The sequence below is a fragment of the Schistocerca nitens genome, chromosome 11, assembly GCF_023898315.1.
Source record: "Schistocerca nitens isolate TAMUIC-IGC-003100 chromosome 11, iqSchNite1.1, whole genome shotgun sequence".
Taxonomy (NCBI): domain Eukaryota; kingdom Metazoa; phylum Arthropoda; class Insecta; order Orthoptera; family Acrididae; genus Schistocerca; species Schistocerca nitens.
Genome location: NC_064624.1, coordinates 114,756,013 through 114,781,858, shown reverse-complemented (window position 1 = coordinate 114,781,858; position 25,846 = coordinate 114,756,013). Strand labels below are relative to the sequence as shown.

The 25,846-nt window shown below is 43.3% G+C and overlaps 1 protein-coding gene across 1 annotated transcript; it reads right to left on the bottom strand.

Annotated features, from left to right (window-relative positions):
* Positions 1 to 4,903: 4,903 nt before the first annotated feature.
* On the bottom strand, positions 4,904 to 25,610 carry LOC126212692 (TD and POZ domain-containing protein 1-like). Its single transcript, XM_049940108.1, has 4 exons — positions 25,504 to 25,610; positions 22,361 to 22,934; positions 18,261 to 18,407; positions 4,904 to 5,327 (listed from the first exon to the last, which is right to left on the bottom strand). Exons 2-4 carry the CDS (start codon positions 22,921 to 22,923, stop codon positions 4,904 to 4,906), a joined length of 1,134 nt encoding a protein of 377 aa, XP_049796065.1. The 5' UTR covers positions 22,924 to 22,934; positions 25,504 to 25,610.
* Between the last annotated feature and the right edge of the window lie 236 nt (positions 25,611 to 25,846).

Here is a 25,846-nt window from a genome sequence, read left to right as displayed (position 1 = left end):
CAAACGACTTTCAACAACTTATTATATGCATAATTGTTGCAACTGATTGCCGGGAATTATATATATATATATATATATATATATATATATATATATATATATATATATATATACAGGGTGTTTCAAAAATGACCGGTATATTTGAAACGGCAATAAAAACTAAACGAGCAGCGATAGAAATACACCGTTTGTTGCAATATGCTTGGGACAACAGTACATTTTCAGGCGGACAAACTTTCGAAATTACAGTAGTTACAATTTTCAACAACAGATGGCGCTGCAAGTGATGTGAAAGATATAGAAGACAACGCAGTCTGTGGGTGCGCCATTCTGTACGTCGTCTTTCTGCTGTAAGCGTGTGCTGTTCACAACGTGCAAGTGTGCTGTAGACAACATGGTTTATTCCTTAGAACAGAGGATTTTTCTGGTGTTGGAATTCCACCGCCTAGACCACAGTGTTGTTGCAACAAGACGACGTTTTCAACGGAGGTTTAATGTAACCAAAGGACCGAAAAGCGATACAATAAAGGATCTGTTTGAAAAATTTCAACAGACTGGGAACGTGACGGATGAACGTGCTGGAAAGGTAGGGCGACCGCGTACGGCAACCACAGAGGGCAACGCGCAGCTAGTGCAGCAGGTGATCCGACAGCGGCCTCGGGTTTCCGTTCGCCGTGTTGCAGCTGCGGTCCAAATGACGCCAACGTCCACGTATCGTCTCATGCGCCAGAGTTTACACCTCTATCCGTACAAAATTCAAACGCGGCAACCCCTCAGCGCCGCTACCATTGCTGCACGAGAGACATTCGCTAACGATATAGTGCACAGGATTGATGACGGCGATATGCATGTGGGCAGCATTTGGTTTACTGACGAAGCTTATTTTTACCTGGACGGCTTCGTCAATAAACAGAACTGGCGCATATGGGGAACCGAAAAGCCCCATGTTGCAGTCCCATCGTCCCTGCATCCTCAAAAAGTACTGGTCTGGGCCGCCATTTCTTCCAAAGGAATCATTGGCCCATTTTTCAGATCCGAAACGATTACTGCATCACGCTATCTGGACATTCTTCGTGAATTTGTGGCGGTACAAACTGTCTTAGACGACACTGCAAACACCTCGTGGTTTATGCAAGACGGTGCCCGGCGACATCGCACGGCCGACGTCTTTAATTTCCTGAATGAATATTTCGATGATCGTGTGATTGCTTTGGGCTATCCGAAACATACAGGAGGCGGCGTGGATTGGCCTCCCTATTCGCCAGACATGAACCCCTGTGACTTCTTTCTGTGGGGACACTTGAAAGACCAGGTGTACCGCCAGAATCCAGAAACAATTGAACAGCTGAAGCAGTACATCTCATCTGCATGTGAAGCCATTCCGCCAGACACGTTGTCAAAGGTTTCGGGTAATTTCATTCAGAGACTACGCCATATTATTGCTACGCATGGTGGATATGTGGAAAATATCGTACTATGGAGTTTCCCAGACCGCAGCGCCATCTGTTGTTGAAAATTGTAACTACTGTAATTTCGAAAGTTTGTCTGCCTGAAAATGTACTGTTGTCCCAAGCATATTGCAACAAACGGTGTATTTCTATCGCTGCTCGTTTAGTTTTTATTGCCGTTGCAAATATACCGGTCATTTTTGAAACACCCTGTATATATATTTGAATTATAATAAACACATACAAAAAAAAAAGGTTGCATAGCGCGAGATTCGATCCGGCGACCTTCGCATTAACAACCAAAGCGCTTACCGCTGCGCCACGACGCTGTAGAAAGTTATTTATCGTCGAGAGTATTTCACCGCAACGGTTTCTTTTAACTCGATTTTCTCGACAACGGCTGAGAAGTGCATCTTGGTGCTTTGCCACATTACACCTCTGGCCATGAGCTTTTATTACGCGCAGTATGAATCGAATCTGAATTTCGCAATTGGCGGCCTCCCCTTGTAAGACTGAGCGCTGGCAGTCACGCCCCGCCTCCTGTCTGTGTGGAGGTGGAATCACGTGACTGGCCTGTGGCCGTTGTGGAAGGGAGACTGCAAATTCCGTGTGTCTTGCCCGCCCCGCCGCTGCTTCTGCGCATGCGCGGCCCTCTGCCGGATTCGCTGCCCGCATTCTGCGTCGCGCCCCCACCTGCGAGTTTCCCCTCGGCGACTGCGCCGGCCGTTTGCGCGGCCAGTCTGACGCCACCTGTTGCTGTTTGCACGTGAATAACAGTGCTGTAAGCGTTTTTGCCTAAGAGCCAAGACCGAATGTTTACACAGGCTTTCGTTACGTAGAGAGTAACGCAACATGTTACAGATATGTTGCTCTTTCCGGAAACAACTGTTTCTTTGGCGTCATTTTTATCGATGAAATTCGGATCTCGGAGATTTCTTTGTTATCTCGTGATCTGGCGTGCGGAGACGCGCACTGAAATGAAAACCAGTGCTGTAAACTCATGTCTGTCAAACCAGGACTGAGACGCATTTGGTCGGTACACACCTGTCTGAAGCGTATTTCACAATGCTCTTCCACTCCTTCCACCGATACCCGCGCTGTTGGTGCTGCAGAGGAAAGGAAAGCTGAAGCCTGTTTCTCGTCGCTCTTGCTAAGCACAATAATATTCCCAACTTATTTTCTATTTCTATTTACGGTCGTATTCAGTGACACTGTAACGCTCTTGGCATAGCTGATTCCCCGTTCTACCCTAACAGATTCGAAAAGTTCGGGTCTATCTGTCACTTGCAAGCCTAAGATGCTGTCTTCACGACCCGTTTCTCAGATTAATGGCCCGAGGTGGTTTTTGAGTAAAGCACTTGGATCAGTTTGTCACGATTCCCTGGCCCTGCCGTCAGTCTCAGCCACCTATGTCGCCCACTGCAGAGGTGGCAGGTTAAAGGTTCCACCTAAAACTGTAACATGGCGAGGAAATGCACCCCAGATGTTCTCCAGGTTTCTTACTTTCCGTTGAGAGCTCTTAATAGACGAGTAGTTCAAAGATATTTCTAGCATCGCGACTGCAACAGGAAAAGGCCGGAACAGCTGTGGTACTCAAACTATCCTCCGCCACACAGTGTGAAATTATCATTTCAGACTTTCCAAATCACTAAATTATTTCAGAAAGGCGTTATCTTGTGAATTTTGGAGCAGTTTTGACACAAAGCGGCATGCGTTACATTTTATCTTCATTTGCACTATAAATACGGTAGCAGATCTGGTGCAGTTATTGTTTACAAGTCTGAAGATAAGGATTTACAGTATTCAGGACCAATATTTTAAATTGAGTTATCTGTTTTGCAGACAAATGGTATGTATAAATTACATTGAAAACGACCTCCTCTCTCGCAGGCGAATTGTTTGATGTACCGGCTAGCCTGGATTTCGCATCGTGCAGCGTGTGCTTCGCATACTTCGGTTCAAAATTTAATTTCTAAACTTTTCTGTCGCACTGGACTCAGATTTACGTATTTCGATATCAAAATAAATTTTAGCCATTTCTCAGATACCAACCACACACTTAAAACAACGAGTTTAAATAAATGCGAACACATTCCAAAATATATGACGTCTGTTTCGACAGCGGATGTCTGCCGTGAGTACTATTGTGTTTGACGATGCGAAGAACGCAGGTGGAGCTCTGGGCTGTTTTCCGTCTGCTGACGCGTGCCATGCCGTTCCAAAGTGCCGTAATAGCAGAGTGCAACAGGTGAATGGCGTTAGGCGCGATCCGAATTTTGGGGAGTCACCGTTTTTTTAGGACGCTCTAGCGCGGTCACCACTCGCCGTCAGAAAATCACTGCTGATTGCTGCATGTTGTAGAAGAGAATTTAATTTTGTGTTGGGTTTTCAACTTTGAGAAACACTTAGTCTTTGTGAAATAAATGAAAATCTGAGAAAAGTCGGAAAATTTTGAGGCTTTCGTTGTGAAGCCGACATACTACAGGGCAGGAAGCACGACATTTGGATTTAGGAGCCCAAAACATATGATTGTGGAATCGCTGAGAAAAGATCTGCCGCAGTTTGTTACCAATTGGTATTTTTTGTTCATTGCACGCAGGGTGGCTCTGGATAGTACTCCTAGATATTTTACGGTAGGTGACTTACTGTTTCCAGCAATTTGTGATTCCCTGAGAGATGGTAGTTTGTTCTGTAAGAGCAGCAAGGGAGGTGTGTGGGAGAGGAATGATTTTAGGTGGTTCTCCAATTCTCTTTATTTGAAGGTGAGCTGGCAAGAAGGCTGCAGATGGTGTGAGCATGATGTGGTGTGAGCACTGCTACCAATGTGACATTACAGTTAAACACGAAAAGTACTTGTGCGGTGCACGCACAGAAGTGAATTCATTGTGAAGTCGGAAGCGAAGATACATTCTAACTGAACAGCTTATATGGCAGTAATTTGAGTATGGAGCAGTTTGCAGTGATGTGATGTAGCACCATAGACACTGCTAGCAAATAGTTTGCAGTAATTATGTGATGTAGCGGACTGGTGGAAAGAAGTGACGTTACTGCGGCTGGGCGACGTGTTACACAACAACCGGTATTCTCGCATTTGTCTCTTGGAAGAGATTGGGTGTTTACGTTTCGAAATACAGGCGGTTGTGAAAGACGTCGGCTGTATTCTTGTAAGCTGTTTGAATATTGTATGTGGGACGAGAAACACAAGACAGAGAGGGAGAGAGAAGTGGAGTTTATGAATGATGGAGTATTTGTCAATTGTTGCTGAGCTTTTGCAGAAATTGCTTGTGAAATGTTTTACAGAGTGAAATCTCAAAAGGAAGGTTTGTCACGTTGGTTTACAGATATCTCCTGTTGTTGCAGTAGTTGTGGTGTTACTGGAGAAATTGTGTGGACTGCAAAAGGTAGAAATGAATAGAGAAAGCTATCTTTTTTTTTTCAATTTTTTTATTTTAATATCATGTACAATGAAGTACATTTCCTCTACTGGCACGTATTAACGCTGTTAGCATCTCGACGAGCTGCTGCCGGTTTAGCTGCCTGGCGATGTCCAGGGGGGTCTCCCCACGTTCATCTGTCGCCCCCCTGTCGGCTCCGGCCTGCAGCAACGCAGCCGCCACTTCTGCGTGGCCATAGCATGCCGCCCAGTGCAGCGGCGTCCGCCCCCCCTGATCCCTGGCGTTGGGGTCGGACGCCGCAGAGAGCAGCAGCCGCACCACAGCCGCGTGGCCTCTCAGTGCAGCCCAGTGCAGGGCGGTCCGCCCGCCCCCGTCCCTCGCCCCCACGTCCGCCCGAGCCGCGAGCAACGCCCGCACCTCCTCCACCGCCCCCGCCTTAGCCGCCTCCATCAGCCTCCTGCCTCGCTCTGCATCAGGAAGGCTCCTGCACAAAACATCGACACACTTACTCTCCACTATCGAGACACACACACCAAATGAAAGAAACTGTAACAGCCACAAAACTGCCATCAATTCGGAATACGCTTCTTCCGAGCGACAAGTCACAAATCTGGAAATCTCGCTTCTGCTATACGGGTTAACCAGCGTATTACAGACAGATCCACAGCACTAGCCCATAATCAAAAACTTCAGCCATCTGCCATTAAAAATAGGTGCACTCCATCTCCTAACAAATTCATTCGGCACATTTCCTCATAATTCACTCCACAGATCCACCTCCTTTCACCTCGGCATGCAGTTGCTACCCAATCCTTCATCTACATTCAAACACACCCCTAAAACTACCTTCTCTGGGTACCAATTCCTTCTCTCACTTAGGAAGAAAACACTAGAAACTACACGCATCTGTAAGCACTGAAATACTACTTCCTCACCACACAGCTAAGTCATTCAGACCAGTAACATGGAAATTTCCTGACATACCGACAAAAAATATAAAAGTCACTGCTTCGTACACAATAAGTCGGTCCACATATTTCAAATACAACAAGAGCACCAGGTCGACTCTTCCTGACACACACACACACACACACACACACACACACACACACACACTACCCGCTCCATAATAATCGTCTCATGTGCTCATATAATCATGCATGCAACAAGAAATACATCTACTGGAACATTTTTTAAAGTTCTGGACACAAACTAAGTTACACACCACTACAGGCAGCGTAACACTTTACATTTATAGTTAAAAAGGTCTTCGGAACTGTAAACGTACACCAACCATGTTGCTCTCGAGTAAAATTTCTGTTTCACTAGTAGTAGAAACACTTTAACAGTAACTTTAGACCAGTCTCAAAAAGTCAGTTCTAGTATAATATATTTGCCCAATGAATACCCGTTTATTATCTGCATTTCTTCTTGGTGTAGCAATTTTAATGGTCAGTAGTGTATCTTCTAACAGAAATCATAGGGTCAGTATAGCCTCATATATTCCTAGACATCTACAAAATCCAAACTGATATTCCCCGACATCAGCTTCTACGAGTTTTTCCATTATTCTGCAAGGAGCTCATGTTAATACTTTGCAACCCAATGGCTTAACTGGTATTTCATTAGTGCTCACACCTGTCAGCAACTGCCTTCTTTGGAACTGAAATCTCATATTATTCTTGAAATGTGAGGGTATTTCGCCTCCCTCATACATCCTGCACACTAGATGGGAGAGTTTTGCCATACCTTGCTCTACCAAAACTGTCAGTGGCTCTGAAGGAATGCTGTCTGCTACCAGGTTCTTGAGGTCATCGGTCCCCAGACTTACACACTACTTAAACTGACATGCTAAGAACAACACACACACACACACACACACACACACCTTCTAGACAGTCCTCAGCCATTTTGCACTTCTCATCAATAATTTTTTAAACATTCATATTTCCTTTTGCCTGCTTTATTTGCTGAATTTTTATAGTTTCTTCTTTTAACAGTTGAACTCAGTATCTCCTGCATTAACCAAGGATTTCTACTTGGCCCTGTTTTTTACCTATTTGATCTTTTTCTACCTTCTCTGAAAGCTACCAATTCATCCCCAAAAACTTTATTCTTTGTTTTTCATTGTCCTAGTTTGTTATTGTGTGTGCTGTAAGTCCATTGCTTCCTCCTCTAACAGTAACTTTCTCACTTTTTTCGTTGTAACATTACCTGTTGTGTTTGCATCCCAAACATTTCTCCACTTCCTACCTTTCCAAGTCTTGCATCTCATCCTAGCGTTCAATTGTTTTCTCCTTTGTTTCACGTTCTCTACGGAGCATACTGATTTTAATATCAGCAAGTGCTGCATAATTAATACTACGAGAGTTGCCCAGTAAATAATGCCCCATATTTTTTTTCTCCAGAAGTATTTATTCCACAACAATCAAATTTACATATGTGAAAGACTGATGTTTTGTCTACTTGCTTTATTTTTCCACATAATCTCCTTCAAGTTCGACGGCCTTTTTCCAGCGAGACACAAGAGCGTGTGTTCCCTGCCGGTAAAAATCTTTACTCTGCCTACGGAGCCAGGTTGTCACTTCGTGAATCACTTCTTCGTCATCGGCAAAACGTCTTCCACGAATGAAATTCTTCATTGGCCCAAACAAGTGAAAGTCTGAAGGAGCCAAATCGGGGCTGTAGGGTGGATGGGGTAACACTATCCAACCCAGTTTCGCGATGTGTTCACAAGTCCTCAAACTTGTGTGAGGACGAGCGTTATCATGCTGAATCAAAACCGAGGAACCCATCTTGCACACACTTTTGAGTATCCAAGCTGATTGATAATCACATCCACACTTCCTTTGCTTACTGACAACTCCAGTGCCAATTGTCGAGTCGTAATGCGTCGATCCCGTCGAATGAGAACATCAGCCCGCTGCAACATGTCAGGCGTGGGAGGCCTTCCCGACCGCGGCAAATCTCGGAGCTCCGCAGCACCGCCCTCTGATGCTTTCACCCTCTGTGCCCAGCGACCAACAGTACTCCTATCGACTGCAGATGTTCCGTAGACTTTGCACAAGCGTTTATGAATATTGCCCACGGTTTCTTCCTCTGCTACGAGAAATTCAATCACTGCACGTTGTTTCTGACGGATGTCACATGCAGACGCCATTTTAGAACATTCCTACACCACCGCTCTCTGTCGGAGGAAATTGAAACTTTGCGTACACACGCGGGAAACTTCAAATAACTCGCACCTAAAGTGTCACATTTCTAATATTTTTTATTTCGGAGAAAAAAAATATGGGGCATTATTTACTGGGCAACCCTCGTATTATCCTGGATACCAAGTATACAATTCGACACTATCGATGATGTTTTTAATGTGCATGTAGCACATGTAGGTGTGTGTCATCTTATATTGAGCGTTTTTAAAATTTTCTTTACTTGTAAGTATGTACTTCCTGCGCCAAATTACGCGTTATTACCCGCATGATTTGTATGCACGAAAATTGAAAAATTTCTGTTTGTTGCCTGCTCCTGATATAATTTCAACACTAATTCTCTGTGTCTTCCATGACTGCCAGTCGAAATGGGTGTGCTTCTGTTGCCTGCCTGAGGTGCAGGAGGGTTTTGAATGTTCACTGGATTCCAAAGTCGATATCTGCAGCTGATTATCTTGGTCAATCAAAGCAGGAAGTACTTTAATCTCTATACAGGAGGGAATCAACATCTACATCTACATCTACATGGTTACTCTGCAATTCACACTGAAGTGCCTGGCAGAGGGTTCAATGAACCATTTTCATACTATTTCTCTACCATTCCACTCTCGAATAGCGAGTAGGAAAAAGGAACACCTCAATCTTTCCATTGGAGCTCTGATTTCTCTTATTTTATTATGTTGATCATTTCGCCCTACATAGGTGGATGTCAACAAAATATTTTCCATCAGAAAAGAAAGCTGGCAACTGAAATTTCGTAAACAGATCTCGTCGCAAAGAAAACCGTCTGTTTCAGTGACTGCCACACCATCTCGCGTATCATATCAGTGACACTCTCACCCATATTGCGCGATAACACGAAACGAACTGCCCTTCTTTGCACTTTTTCGCTGTCCTCCGCCAATCGTACCTGGTAAGGATCCCACACCGCGCAGCAATATTCCAGCAGAGGACGTACAAGTGTAATGTAGGCTCTCTTTGGTAGGTTTGTCGCATCTTCCAAGTTTCTGCCAACAAAGCGCAGCCTTTTCCACAATATTATCTGTGTAGTCATTCCAATTTAAGTTGCTCGTAATTGTAATTCCTAGGTATTTAGTCGAATTGACAGCCCTTCAATTTGTGCGATTTATCGTATACCCAAAATTTAGCGGATTTCTCTTAGTACCCATGTCGATGACCTCGCACTTTTCTTTGATTGGTGGCAACTGCCACTTCCCGCATCATAAAGAAATTCTCTCTAGATCATTTTGTAATTGGAATTGATCGTCTGATGATTTTACTAGACGGTAAATTACAGCGTCATCTGCAAACAATCTAAGGGGGCAGCTCAGATTATCACCTAGATCATTTATGTAAATCAGGAACAGCAGAGGGCCTATGACACTACCTTGCGGAACGCCGTATATGACTTCTATTCTACTCGATGATTTGCCGTCTATCAGTATGAACTGTGACATCTCTGCGAGGAAATCAAGAATCCAGTCACACAACAGAGACGATACTTCATACGTATCAAATTTGATTAATACTGGATGTATACGTGGACAAGGAAAAAAATTCACGGATTTCCCGCTTAAAAATACACCTTCTCCCGCGTGAAAACACTTTTCCGTCTTAAGTGACAGTATATTTTCCATCGGAAGTGCAAAACTTATAAATCCTTTGAATGGTTATGGTTTTGGACGTGGGCGTAGAATTTCCCGGCACTTTAGAAAACGAAACTCAGGGAAAAAAGACACATTTTGGAAATATCTTTGATGTGCAGCAACATGTGTGTTGTGTATTTTCGTATTACGACAGCACACATTGGAATTCCACCAAACACCGCATTTTACTTTCCGAATCACTGAAATCGAGATTGCGATGCGCTTTTGTAAGCCAGTCACATCTCATGTCACGTGATCTCGCCAGCTCATGACAGCGAGTATTCAGAGCATAGGACGCGTGATGTAGTCAGCCAATAGCAACATCCTTGTTAAGCAGCGGTAACACACGAGTTAATGGCTTACATTAATTTACATAGTGTTGCTACAAGAAAAGCAAAGCTTCCACATATAATATTGGCCACTAAGGTTAATAAGCTGCAAGAGAAGCTAATCTTTCGATATAATCTTGATTTTTTGCGCGTGTTACACTTTAAGACACATCACACAAATGTGGCAGTAAAATTTTTAATAATGACATAAATGTCTGATCTTCAGGGTTCGAAATTCTTCTACATGGCTTGTCATCAAAGAGTTGATTTTTAAATGGAGTCAAACACTCTGTGATTTAAGAATTTCATCGTACATCCTCGCGCATAGTCCAACTTACGTTAAAGGATATTTACTTTGAAAGTAACGCTTTTCAAACCAACATTCGCAATATTTTTCCACGACCTGCTGGAAACAGGTTCGTTCCAGCAGCTGCCGGAGAGCGCCAGGTAAGAGGCGCCCCGAGCTTGCGCAGCTAACATTACGTAAAAGCCCATATGTACGTACGTGTAAAACATTAAAAGATCTTACATTACGTTGTAAAAGCAGTAAGACGTCACAGGGTACTCCAAGAGATCAGAATTTCGTGAACCATACTAAAATGTGCACATTTAAACTGCAACTTAAAGCGCACATTCGTATGTCCAGATCCAGATGTAAATTTTCTCGGAGGACCAGTACTGCAGTATCTCACGTTTGGTTCTTTATTATGGCATAATGCCATATGTGCTAGAAGATGAAAACTTGCACTTGAAATGCAGCGAACAGTTGAAACTAGCCAGTACTGTGGAATTAAAAATTTCGTTTCAAATACGTTGGATGCCTCTGCGGAAAAAGGTTAATGAAAGCCAAATTTCTTTAGCAAACAGACAAAAATAACTTCATTGTTCTGCAAGGCGATTGGTGCTTGACTGTCAGAAAAGTGGAAACAAAATAAAATCTGAAACTAATGACGTATATCAGCCTTCGGTAATTATGTGAATGTATTTTAATTCACTTGATACCTCCCGGCCAAAGATATCCGTTTTGCTTTCATTTGACGCGAGAGTAAACGAAGGAGAAACAGCAAAACCACTGAACGTTAACACGGGCCACGTGGAGACTGCCCACTATAGTTCAGACTTCTCTGCGCATCAGCTTCGGATCTACGACATTTGCGAACCGGGTCAATACTTAAAAAAATCGAATTTTCAAAAGTAACCTATGTGCATCTTGTAAAACACATTCTGAAAAATTTGAAACAAAAACATACGTGTTCGAGAAAATATAAGACATGTTATTTGGCCTTAAGTGTGCCAAAGTGCAGTGCCACGCCTCTTCATACAGCATTCTCCTATGGCACGTCACTGTATTTCACTCTGTGGAATTGAAACGTGTATATTTTGTAAGCGATGACATCAAACTATATTCAGGACTGTGGAAATAGAAATGTCCTGTGCTGCCTCTCCTGCTCCCAGTCAGCCAGTTTGACAGCCTGCCCCTCTTTATTTTTTAAAAAAACTCGCCATTAATAGCGGATGGGATTATTCGTAACCGGGAAAACAAGAACTCTTCAGAAAATTTGGACTCTTTATTGCCTAATAGCTAATAACTTCTTGTTTTTTGTGACAAAGTAAAATACAGGATACATAAAACCAATATAGACAAGAAAGAAAGTACACATTTCAATAGTTACCTCCTAGCATTTTTTCTCTCTAATCTTGCTACAGCTTTAAATGGCGTGCTTTGCTTTCCGCGCAAGAATCTATTACCTCACCAAAGTTGGTCAAATCTTTTGCTGCATGAAAATTCGAAATTTCGTTACCTAATACTGAAAAAGCTGTTAATACAAATAATACCCAAGACTGGTGTGGTTTCTGGATCTGATTACATCTATTTTGTCGCTGTATGCTAAATAAAACAAAACAGGCCTTTCTAATATTGTAGCAAATTTTGTAACACACACACCAAATTAGCGAGACTGTTTTGACACAAATGGTCATTTTTAAAACACGATAGAATATAATTCACTAAGTACCAATATCAAATGCCTATTAGGCCTACAACAAGCAAAAAGCTTTGTTAGGAAATAGTTTCACATTTCATTCATATGCACCAGTTTCTTAAGCATGAGATCGGAAAGTAGTGTTACGAAATTCTTATATAAATTTGGAATAGTCTCGTCCTTCCATAATTTGTGTGATGTCCCCGTTTATTCTGCTTCCTCGTTCTAACAATCTTGTCATGTGGACATTCCTGCCACTGTCAAAATTTGTTCGCCGATCAACTTCAGTAACCCTGCCAGAATCACCGGTTTAGTTACCCCGCGATTGTTCTGCCATTAGGCGTTGTTACAAATTCGTACAAAACGTTTTCTGCGTTACTTCTGAATCAGAACTGAAGCGGCTGCTAGCCGGGGACTGTACAACTGGTCCTTACTAGTGTAGCGATCTGGGCAGAAAGTTTCTGTCAAAATTTCATTTTCTTGGATACAACGAGAAGATAATACGTAATCTTAGCCACTTGTTATTCCTGCAGTCTTTTATTTCCATTCTGGTAGACTGAATCTATGGATTTCGCTACTAATTATAACAAGGCTGATCATTCGAAAACTCAATCAACCACATCATCAGACAGCGACTGGCATTCATCCGTTCGGCTTTTTTCTCCGCTCAGCTAGTACGGCCCCATCCCCTTTTGTCTGCAGAAAGTTTATTTTCTAGATGCGATTAGGATTCTCCTGACAGAGACATCACGTACACTACGCACGCATTCAAAAATCAACTTACCATTCATTCAGAAATGAACTTAAAATGTTTTCAGAAACCAACAAGGATGCGTTTCAAAATCATATAAATGATTTATAGATCAACGTGCGCTGGATGCTAGGCGCTTTGTGAAACAAGTTTTTTTTCCTTGAGAATAGGAATTTGGCGCCCCCTTTTCCCGGTACCATCTAGCTGCTTGCTGCGACTGCTTGCACAGCGAAGAGCCACATTCCTGTAGCCAGAAGCGGGAGAATCTGCTTCCCAAACGCGACTCAACTGCGCATGCGCATGAGCTCGCTCGTAACTGCTGACACGAATGTAATGTAAACAGTTGTGACTTCACGGTCATCGGAAGGAATTTGTTGTTGTGAAGTATTGCACAGTCTTCCTAAAGCCTTTGACGCGTTTTGCTGTTGGCAGACGCTTGCATGAGGACTCTGTGTCGTCGTCGTATATGGCGCATTTCCTTTGCATTTTAAGTTATTTTGGTTTTTCTCTCTCGTTAAGTTTCATTGTTGCAGTATTGTTCTGCAGTTGCGGGATACTTTAATATCATTTGTTAGAGTAACGGTTCTTGCCACTCAAAATTACAAAAATTTAACTGAAAACTAAAACAAAAAATTCCCAGACTTCTAAAAAATTCCCGGGTTTATCCTGGTTTTCTCCCGGATGAAAAAATTTCCGGGTTTTTCCCAGATCTCCCGGTTGTCCCGGGTCGTATACACCCTGTAGAAGATGAAAACGTGCCCTTGAAATGCAGCGAACAGTTGAAACTAGCCAATAGTGTGGAATTGAACACTTTGTTTCAAACAAACTGGCTGCCTCAGCGGAAAAGGTCAATAAAAGCCGAATTACTTCAGCAAAGCGACAAAAGTAACTTCATTGTTCTGCAAGATAATTAATGCTTGACTGTCAGAAAGGTGGAAATTGTATTAAAATCTGCAACTAATGACATATTTTAATCTTCCACAATTGTGTGAATGTATTTGAATTCACTTGATATGTCCCAGCCAGAGAAACCACTCTCTTTCATTTGACATGACAGCAGTGAACGAAGAGGAAACAGCAAAGTCACTAAATGTGAACACAGATCACCCCCCCCCCCCCCTTCCCCACTACAAGTCAACCTGATCTGCGCAGCAACCCTGGATCTGTGATATTTCGTACCGGGGCAATACTAGACGGTTAGATGGTGGAACCCACCTCCCCCCTCCCCCCGTCCCTCGAGCGCTTGAGATGGGGCGTCAAAAAAAAACTTTTCAAAAAATGTTCATTTTGTAGAGCACTTCTTCCTGAAGAGTCCTATGCATAAAACATCTAACTTTGAGGAAATTTAAGACGCGTTATTTGGTCTTAAGTGTGCCGAAGTGCAGTGCCACGCCTCTTCACACAGCGTTCTCTTACTGCACTGCACGGCACTGCACTTCACACTGTGGGACTCAAATGAGTATTTTGTAACGGATGCCATCGAACTACATTCACGACAGCGGAAATTAAAATGTCCTTTGTTTTTTAAACAAAATAACCTCGCAATTAATACTGGATGGAATTATTTGTAACCGGAAGAAGAAGAACTCTTCAGAAAATGTAGATTCTTTATTCCCTAATAGCTAATAACTTTCTGCTCTGTGCGACATAAAATTAAATACAGGATACATAAAACCAGGTAAGACAAGAGACAAGCAAGACAGTACGTATTTCTTCAATCCTTGCGTTCTTTTCTCACTAATCTTGCTCTAGCTTTACATGCTGTGCTTTCCTTTCTGCGAAAGAATCTGTTACCTCATCAAAATTCGTCAAATGTTTTGCTATGTGAAAAATCGAAATGTCGTTGTCTAATACTCAAAAAGCTTTTAATACAAATAGTACCAAAGACTGGTGAGGTTTCTTGATCTCATTACGTCTATTGTCACTGTTCGCAGGACGAAAGAAAATAGGCCTTTCTAATATTGCAGCAACTGTCACACACACCAAACAAGCGAGATTGTTTTGGTAATAATGGTCATTTTTATAATACGGCAGAATATAACTCTGCCAAGTAATAATATGAAATACCTGTTTGGCCTACTACAAGCAAAAGGCTTTATGTTAGGAAATAGTTTCATGTTTCATTCTTAAGCTCCAGTTTCTTAAGCATGAGATCGAAAAGTAGAGAAGTAGTAGTACGAAATTTTTGTATAAATTTGGAACCGCCCCGTTTCTTCCCCTTCCTCGTTCTAACAAAATCTTCTCATCCCTAATTCTGTAACTATTCCTATCATTGTCAAAGCTCATTCTCCAGTAAACTCTACTAACTCTGCCAGAATCACCGGTTTAGTAATTATTCAGCGATTATTCTCCCGTTAGGCGTTATTACGTGTTCGTACAACGCGTTTTCCGCACTACTCCCAGAATGGAAGTTAAGCGGCAGCTAACCAGGAAATGTGCAACTTGCCCTCTCTAGTGTAGCGACCTGGTCAAAAACTTTGTCGAACTTTCATTTTCTTTGATACAGCGACAAGATAATACGTTAATATTTCGTATCTGTTATTCCTGTTGGTGGTTCATTTCTACTCTGGTAGTCTGAATCTATGGACGTAGCTATACGCTCATCATCTGCACACCAGTCAGTCACACACACACACACACACACACACACACACACACACACACTGCATTCACCAGTGCGGCTTTACTCCGCTCAGCTCGTGTAGCCCCGTCCCCTTTTGTCTGCAGGAAAGTTTATTTCCAGATGCGACGAGGATTCCCCTGGCAGGTACATCACGTACACTATGCACGCATTCAAAAATCAACTTACGATTCATTCAGAAATCAACTTAGAATGTGATCAAGAATGTTCAAAAAGCAACAGGGATGAGCTTCAAACTCTTTTGAATAATCGATAGACCAATGTGCTCTAGATGCTAGGTGCTTTGTGAAACAAGGTTATTTTTCCTCAACAATACGAATTTGCCCCCCCCCCCCCCGCCACCGAAATTGCCGCCTGGTTCAGATACTCCGGTTTGCTGCGTACAGAACCAACAGCGACATTCCTGTTTCCAGAAGCGGGAGAAGATACTACTCAGACGCGACTCAACTGCGCATGCGCGTGGTTCCGCTTGTAACTGCTTAAATGAATCTAATGTAAACAGTTGTGACTTAACGCTCATCGAGGTAATTTGTTGTTACGAAGCACTGCATTGTCTTCCTACAGCCTTTCACACATTTTGCTGTTGGCAGACGCTTGTATGAGCGCTGTGTGTTTTTTGTTTATATATGAAGCATTTCCTTTGGAATTTATATTTCATTCCCTCGATCATATTTTGTTGCTGCAGTATTATTCTGCAGTAGCGGTATACAGTAATTTCCTTTGTTAGAGTATCGGTTATTACCAGTCAAAATGACAAAAAATTAACTGAAAACTAGATCAATGGAAAACTCCCGGGATTCTAGAAAATTCCCCTGTTTTTCCTGGTTTTCCTGCAGATGAAAAAATTCCTAGGTCTTTCCCGGATCTTCCGGGCCGTATACACCATGTAATAGTCTCTTGTTAGGAATGGTATCAAAACCCTTCTGGAAATCTAGGAATATGGAATCGATCTTAGATCCCATGTCGACAGCACTCATTACTTCATGGGCATAAATAGCTAGCTGTGTTGCACAAGAACGATATTTTCTGAATCCGTGTTGGTTATGTATCGATAAGTCATTTTCTTCGAGGTGAGTCATAATGTTCGAGTACAGTATATTCTCCAAAATCCTACTGCAAATTGAGGTCAGTAATATGCTTCTGTAATTCAATAGGTTACTCCTATTTCCTTTGATGAGTATAGGTGTGACCTGTGCTACTTTCCAGTCTTCAGGAACAGACCTGTCGCCAAGTGAACGGTTGTATATGATTGCTAAGAAAGGCACTATTGTGTCTGCATACTCTGAAAGGAACCTGATTCGTATTCCATCTGGACCAGAAGACTTGCCTTTCGTAAGTGATTTGAGTTGTTTCACAACACCTAAAATATGTACTTTTATCTCACTCACGCTAACAGCTTGTCTTTTTTCGTGAAGGAATTAAGGAAAACTGTATTTAGTAACTCCGCTGTAGTGGCACCATCATCATTGTGGAAACTCTGCTGTTGGTTTTTATATATATATATATATATATATATATATATATATATATATATATATATATATATATATATATATTTGGTTCACCGAGGAGAAGTTTTGCATAATTCGATGGTATAGTTAACTTTTATTTTTATAAATGAGCAACCGACGTGGGCAAAGATAGTTGGACCTACTGTATATATATATATATATATATATACAGTAGGTCCAACTATCTTTGCCCACGTCGGTTGCTCATTTATAAAAATAAAAGTTAACTATACCATCGAATTATGCAAAACTTCTCCTCGGTGAACCAAATCCACTACTCATCACACCTGGTGACCTCCATCGAATACAGGAGTTTGTTTACGAGTGACGAGCCATACAGTGCTGTACGCATCTCCACTCAGCCACACCCACTGCATTTCTCACTTCTCGAGAGCAGATACCTCAACCAATAGACCAGCTGAGTGCGTTTGCTGGCGTAGATGGAATTACCATTGTGGATGATGTTTTTTACCCATGGTTTGCAAACACTACCGCCCGAGGTTCTCATGTACATCCTCTGCAGTAGGGTAACATCCACCGATTCGATTTCCCTTTTGCTACTCTTCCCACAAGTCCACCGGGATAAACTCTAGTGCAAGTGTCGATGAGAAGCTGAGTCAGAAGTGGAGGTGTACTCAGGCAGCCTACTGCTCAAGGAGACTGCCTGCAATAAGCAGCAAATCTGGGTTCCTGTTACAGTGCGGCACAGATTTCCAGTAGTCACTACAGATGTAACTGACCAGGGAACCATTTAAGGAATATTCGAATTACATTTTAAGACATACCCAAAACAAGCTGTATCCTCATTCCAGTACTAAATATTAACTTTTTGTCATTATTACTTCTATTTCTGTTTACCTTTCTTTCGCCATTTCTTCCTCAGTGTCTTCAATAACTTATATCTACAACCATTCACATAGGTTTTGTTGAGAGGAATTGTGTGAAAAATCCCGTTTCCACACCCATTTAATTCAGAATCAATTTGTAAGACACACAATCGTCACTAAAAACAAAATCTAGATTCAACACATCAACATATAAAGAATCTTTGGGAATGGGTATGATTTGAATGGGACACTTCCTACGTAACTACAGTTGAGTGAGTGAACTGAACGTAATTCTCACGGCAAATACAGAGAACGAGAAATCTTCTGCATATGTGCTCAATCTTCAAAATATCATAGCCAAAAAAGTGAGAAAGGAGTAATGTTTAATGGCAACTGTAACCTCTATCCAAAAACTGAAGGAATATGTATGTTATTTTATTTACTATATCGGCTGGTTAATGCCAAAATAAGCAGTACTGTGAGGGTAAGACTTTGGCACGTGTGGCAACACAACTCACCGGAAGCGAGAGACGGCTGCGTCATCAGGTGGAGGGGTGTGTCGGGCAGACGTGGGGGGCGCAGCTGCAGCAGGAGTCTGGCTGTGGCCGCTGTGGGGTTGACGGTCAGAGCTGGGGGTGGACCCGCCCCCTGTGGCGGTCGGCGAGCTGCACAGAGAAACACTGTGTGGGTGGGCGTGTTCACACAGGGGCTCACTGCAGGCGGTACAGCTGAAGGACTGTCCACCGGGGCAACAGAACACTCAGTGCGAACAACACCAGCCCCTCACTTAACGTGACTGTGCCACCAATTAACTCATCTTTTTCTGCACTACTTCTGCTATATTCCCCATTGGCGTAGCCTAAGATGCAAAACAACAAATTGTTCACAATGAAGCATAAACCAAATCCCAAACATAAGGGCCAACAATTTTGCTGCCCTGACAGAACAACTATCAGACAGAATTTAGAAGCAGTTAAAGTCAACTGGCTACTACTTTTGGTTGTAATTTGAAAACTGATATATGGGTGCTGAATTATATCACTGGAGGAAGAGAGAGAGAGAGAGAGAGAGAGAGAGAGAGAGAGAGAGAGATCCAGCGATAGAGAAACAAACTGATAAGTTGGGGTATCCACTTACTGTTGAAACTATATGGTCATGGATATGCAGGCACTGTTTGATGTGAAGCCCAAGGGAATGAAGAAGATGGACAAGAATTACAAGAGCTATGCTATAAATCAAGAGTATATTCAAAATCTGCATTTGAGTAAAGCAAATAGAACTGTATATATGCATGTACTGTCTCCACAATTCGATTCATTGAAAAGACAGCAGTGGTGATGTGTTTCTTAAACAACAATTTTCGTGTTGAGCAGTTTGCAGTAAAGGCCACCATTAAAAGAAAAAATATGGGTTACGCAGTGTATGCAATTTTATCTGATGGACAACGTTTACAACTTGTGAAGTAACCTGTAGTCTATTGAATATGGATTTTTTTTTATTGGAAAGGAAACAAAATAGACTTGTATGGAGCATATATATCCGAGAGACAGAGGCAACAAATGATAGCTGGATGAAAACGTCACATCAGTACTGACGTTGTGGGAGATATGTCTTACACCTGTAGGTGGACAGCGAATATAATCTGCTGTATGCGAGTAGCAGGAAACCTGATAGGATTCCCTGGACGACCTCGTAACGCCACAGGGAACTTCAAACAAGACAGGGGGGGGGGGGGGGCAGAGATTTCCTGTCTGCTTTGTAAAAGGGAATGCACGGAAGATATTCAGGGCGATAGTTTAACAGAGATGAAAAGGAAATGTGATTGTAAGGCACAGCATTGAGTGTGACAATGTTATTCTGCTGGCTCGATTATTCTCTTCTTGTTTCCCCCCAGTGTGCATGAGTAGCCCCAGTGCTCATAGCTCCTGCTTTACTGGATATCTCAGGGAGTCATACCCTGCTCTTTGGGGCCAGTCACCCAGGGGTAGCGTCTTTTTTAGTAATCAGGAAAGTCTAGAGTCCCAGGTTTGAACCTCACCATCACTTGAATTTTGAATAAGAATAATCATCATTGGTGTCTGAAGACTTCCAGCGTAAGGTGTCACCCTCTTTCAGCCAACAGACTTTCCAAAGAGGGCGGAGGGGCCGACAGATGTTCAGGACACTCTCTTTCCCTTGAGGTCTGAAACTGCTCCTAAATGAGGAAAAATTGGCAATGATCAACAACGTGAGGATACAGAAGGCAATGTAAACAACTGCTTAAAGATACATAACGTGCATCAACATGACATGTGGCATGTGATTCAATAAGAGCCATAACGGTCTCTCCATTAGCAAAAGACTAGTCCCCCATTCAAACCTCCAGGCGAGGTGGCCCAAGAGGGAGGTGACCACGAGAAAAAGGTTGAGTAACCAACGAAAGGATAACATTCTATGATTCGGGAGCTGGAAAGTGAGGAGTTCGAATGTGGTTGGAAGCCACAAAATAAGAAACGTATTTCTGGTCACATGAGAATAGGGTAGTAGCAACAGCAGTAGGATTCAGTATCAATAGAAAGGCAGGGAGGAAAGTGAGTATAGTTATGTTATCGTGAGAATCAAAAGCAAACCAACAACATGCATAGTTCAGGTATACATGATGGCGTCGCAAGTTGAAGGTGAAGAGAGAGAAAAAGTGAGGATATTGAACAGGTAATTCAGTACTATGTAATAGTCATGGAGGGACTGAAACGCGATCGTAGGGGAAGGAGTAGAAGAAAGGGTTACACGAGAATATGTACTTGATAATAGGAATAGGAGAGAAGAAAGGCTAGTTAAGTTCTACAGTAAATTTATCCTCGTAATAGCTGGTATAGTCTGTTCAAAAATCACTAGACGAGGGGGTATACTTGGAAAAGAATCAAAATATGGGAGGTTTAAACTCACACCATATTATTGTCAGGCAACCATTTTGAAATCAGATACTGGGCTGTAAAGCATACCCAGGAGTAGATATAGAGACATAAGAATTTAGCAGTGATTAAGAGTAGGCTGAATTTTACGAGACTCGTCAGGAGCAATCGATGTACAAAGAGGTGGAATACAGTAGTACTAAGGAAAGAAGAGATGAGATTTATGTTCTCTGAGGCTACAGATACTGCAATAATAAGCAGCTCAATAGGTAGTTCAGTAGAAGAGGAATGGATATCTCTAACAACGACAGTAACAGAAGTTGGAAAGAAAAACGTAGGTACAAAGAAGCTAACTGCGAAGAAACCATGGAAAATATAAGAAATCCTTCAGTTGATCAATCAAAGAAAAAAGTTCAAAAATATTCAGGAAAATTCAGTAATAGAGAAATATGTTACTTAGGAATTAAATGAATAGGAAGTGCAGAGAAGCTAAGGCGAAATGGCTGCACGAAAAATGTGAAGAAATCAAAGAAGAAATGATTCTTGGGACGACTGACGCAGCATATAGAAAAGTCAAAGCAATCTTCCACGGAATTAAAAGCAAGCGTGGTAACATTAAGAGCACAATGAGAATTCCAGTGTTAAATACAGAGGCGAGATCGGAAAGTTGGAAGGAGTACATTGAAGGCCTCTCTGATTGGAACAACTTGTCGGATGGCGTGACAGAAGAACAAGCAGGAGTCGGTATGGAAAATATTGGTGATTAGAATCAGAATTTAAAAGCGCTTTGGAAAATTTAAGATCAAAGAAGGCAAAAGGTATAGACAACATTCAATCAGAAGTTCTAAAATCATTGGGAGAGGTGGCAAAAGGTCTATTCTCACTGGTGTGTAGAATGTATGAGTCTGGCAACATACAATCTGACTTTGAGAGAAATATAATCATCACGATTGGGGAGACTGCAAGAGCTGAGAAGCGTGAGAATTATCGCACAATCAGCTTAACAGCTGAAGCATCCACGTTTCTGACAAGGATAATACACAGGAGAATGAAAAGAAAATTGAAGTTCCGTGACGTTCATAGGATTTGTGGTCCTGGAGAAAGCGTTCGGCAATATCAAGTGGTTCAAGATGTTAGAATTTCTGACAAAAATACATGTAAGCTATAGGAAAAGACGAGTAATTTGCAATATGTACAAGAGGCAAGAAGGTAAAATAAGAGTGGAAGACCAAGTATTCGGATTAAAAAGGGTGTCAGACAGGGATGTAATTCTTTGCCCCTACTGTTCAATCTATACATCGAAGAAGCGATGATGGAAATAATGGAAAGATTGTAGGGTGGAATTAATAAAATTCAGGGTGAAATGATATAAGATTTGCTGATGACTGATTCCCTCAGTGACAGTGAAGAAGAATTACAGGGTTTGCTGAATGGAATGAACAGTCTAATGAGTACAGAATATGGAATCAGAGTAAATCAAAGAAAGGCGAAATTGATAAGAAGCAGAAGAAGTGAAAACAGCGAGAGACTTAGCATCGTGACGGACGATCAGTAAGTAGATGACATTAAGGTCTTATGCTATGTAGGCAGCAAAGAAACCCACGACGAACAAAGCAGGGACGAACAAAGCAGGGACGAACAAAGCAGGGACGAACAAAGCAAGGACGAACAAAGCAAGGACGACGTCAAATTCACAGTAGCACTGCCAAAAAGGGAGTCGTGCTTACCTGGCTTCTGCTGGTGGCTCACCGAGCATACTGCTGACTTCAATGACTTCTTGTGGGTACTCGAGCACAGCGTCTGCCCAGCCCCGCGTGGCCATCACCTGCGGGTGGTCCTTTATGAAGGCGACGGCAGCCCTGGTGGCGTCCGGGCACGAGTGCCTCACTGCCGTGACGGCCGTCGCCGCTGCGGTCTCGACGGTCAACTGCGAGATCAGCTGCCGCTCGCAGGCAGCCTTCAGGGCCGACAAGCCGTACTTGTCGGCCGCCGAGAGCAGCTGGGCGGCCGTGTCGGGCAGCTGGGGGGCCTGCAGGGTATACGTGTAGGCCACCAGGAGCCTCAGCACCGGGCCCTCCACGTCGTCGATGCTCACCTGGCCGCAGCTGGCCTCCAGCATGTCGTGCGCGAACATCGCTGCGAACACGGGGCTCGCGGCTGCCAACACGGCCCTGTGAGCCGCCACCCTCGTCTCGCCCGCCACCAGCGTCACCAGGGAGCCTTCAGCCCCGTCTAGCAGGGCGGCCAGGGCCTCGGTTGTGGTGTTCTGAACCTCCGTAACTGCCGACATGGTGGGTGGTCCTGAAACACAGTACCACTGAGCAGCCCTCGCACTGCACCCTCAACACTTGTACGAGGCGCATGCAGACCTGTATGAAGTGAAACAGCAGCTGTGAAAGTGTTGTCCACCCTGAATCAATTGCAACGTCACCAGTTTCCTTAAAATGACAAGGGTCCGTACTGCTTCGCGATCACCTAAGGTTTGTAACTACCACTGCGGTGCTATGATAGACTGCTTTCACCTTCTAAAAATGTTATCGTTCTCAGTCAAAAGATGGTTTATTTATGTCATAGCAAAAAAATTGGCAAAGCAACAAACTTGTTTCAGCCATAAAGTTACACGACTTATATTTAAATCCAAGTTGGTGGCACCTCTAACTAGGAAATATTTTCTTCCTCCTTATCTCAAGTTCCTCAGATCCGTGACACCTGATCAGAAGCAATGTACATTTAATGCAGAAATCAGTTTCCTCGGTGAATGTCTCACGGTAGGCACGATTAAACTTGACTGGTCACCTTGACCGAGTGGTTCTAGGCGCTTCAATCCGGAACCGCGCGGCTGCTACGGTCGCAGGTTCGAATCCTGCCTCAGGCATGAGTGTGTGTGATGTCTTTAGGTTAGTTACGTTTAAGTAGTTCTAGGTTCTATTGGACTGATGACCTCCGATGTCATGTCCCATAGTGCTCAGAGGTATTTGAACCGTTTTTGATTAAACTTGAAACCAAGATGCCTCTCCTATTCCACGAAACCTTAATGTTTTATTGACTGCTGTACAGATTTCCATGTAAATTCGTCTCAAAAACATTTCACACAATAGAATGCCCCGTGAGTAGCTGCTGCTGTAATCAGCTACTATTTCCTTAAAGGGGGCAAAGTAGGAATGCTGACGAGACGGACAGGTTCATGTTTCACGGTTTATGTTTCCATCTAGGATCATACACTGAAGCGCCAAAGAACCTGGTATCGACTTGCGTCTTGAAATACAGAGATACGCAGTCAGAAAACGGCGCTGCGGTCGGCAACTTGTATGTAACACAAGTGTGTGGCGCAGTTGTTGGATCGGTTACTGATGCTACAACGGCAGGTTACGAACATTTAAGTGTGTTTAAGCGTGGTGTTATACTCGGCGCACGAGCAATGGAATACAGCATCTCCGAGGTGGAGGTGAAGTAGGGATATTCCCGTACGTCCATTTCACGAGTGTACGTCGAATATTAGGAATCCAGTAAAACATCAGATCTCCGACATCGTTGCACCGGAAAAAGATCCTGCAGGAACGGGACGAACGACGACCGAAGAGAATCGTTGAATGTGACAGAAGTGCAACCCTTCGGCAAATTGCAGCAGATATCATTGCTGGGCCACCAACAAGTATCAGTATGTGAAACGTTCAGTGAAACATCATCCATACGGGCTTTCGGAGCACTTTTGTGACGGCACGACACAAAGCCTCAGGCCTCGCTTGAGCCCGTCAGCACCGACAGTGGACTGTTGATGACTGGAAACACGTTGTGTGGTCGGACGAGCGTCGTTTGAATTTGTATCGCGCAGTTGGTCGAGTATGTGTACGAAGACAACCTCGTTAATCGGTATACCATGTGTGTCAGCAGGGGACTGTTCAAGCTGGCGGAAGGTCTGTAATGTTGTGGGGTGAGTGCAGTTGGAGTGATATGGGACCCTTTATACGTCTAGATGCGACTCTTGACAGGTGACATGTACTTAAACATCCTCTCTGATCTCCTGCATCAATTCGTGTCCACTGTGCATTCCGACGGACGTGAGCAATTCCAATAAGGCAGTGCGACTCCCACACGTCCAGAATTGCTACAGAGTGGGTCCAGGAACGCTCTTCTGAGTTTAGACACTTCCACTGGTCTCCAGACTCTCCAGACATTAACATTATAGAGCTTATCCGGGATGCCTTGCAACGTGCTGTTCAGAAGAGATCTCCACTTCCTCGTACTCTTACAGATTTAAGGACAGCCCTGCAGGATTCTTGGTGCCAGTTCTCTCCAGCACTACTTCAGACCTTAGTCGAGTCCATGCCTCACCGTGTTGCTTCACTCCTGCGTGCTTGTGGAGGCGGCACACAATATTAGGCGGGTGTACCACTTTCTGTGGGTCTTCAGTGTAACAACACCAACACATATTACTCCTACTTTTGAAGCGCTGGTAGGTTAGCATAGGCAAAGCTGAGAAACTGAATTACCGATTATCTGTTAGGTTTTTTCACAGTTGTGTCGCGTGAGCTGTCCTGCGATGCACTTTGAACAATCTGCACGGAACACAGTAAATAACATGAGAGCAATTATTTGATCTCTGAGTAACAGTGACAGCAACGTCCTCTGAGCTTATCCTGCTCGAGGCAGACACTGCAAATGGGTCTGCTACTTAAGTGAAGGACATTTTTCGATTGAAAGATATACGATTTATGCTTTATTTCAAGCATCTGTCCATGTTGATAACTCTATGCTTGCAACAATTTGTGACTGTGACGTCTTCCGGCGGCAGCAAAATCGTTTTTTTGCAATTTTTAAAGGAGAAAGACATTGTCGAAGAGAAAAGTCGTGTAACACAGCCTCTACTCACCTCGGACTCGGGGAGAAGTGACGTCACGGAGTGGGCTCAGCAGGCAGAACGCTGGTGCGGCAGTGTGGGGCGGACAGCCTGCCCGCCGCTTATATGGCCGGCGGCGGGTGACGTCACTGCCTGCCTGCTGCTGCACGCGTCACCGACGGCTGGTGATGGCGCGTATCAGGCGATCCCTAATCTAAAGTGCGCCGAGTCGTCGGGCTTATATTGTACAATCAGCCTCCTGTTGCCAAGTGACGCCCCTGACCTTGGGAAATCGAAAATTTTGACACGGGTTCTTTGTCCGATTGAAACTTGGGACTTCCTAAGAGAGAACTTTCCACACAGTCTGTATCTGGAC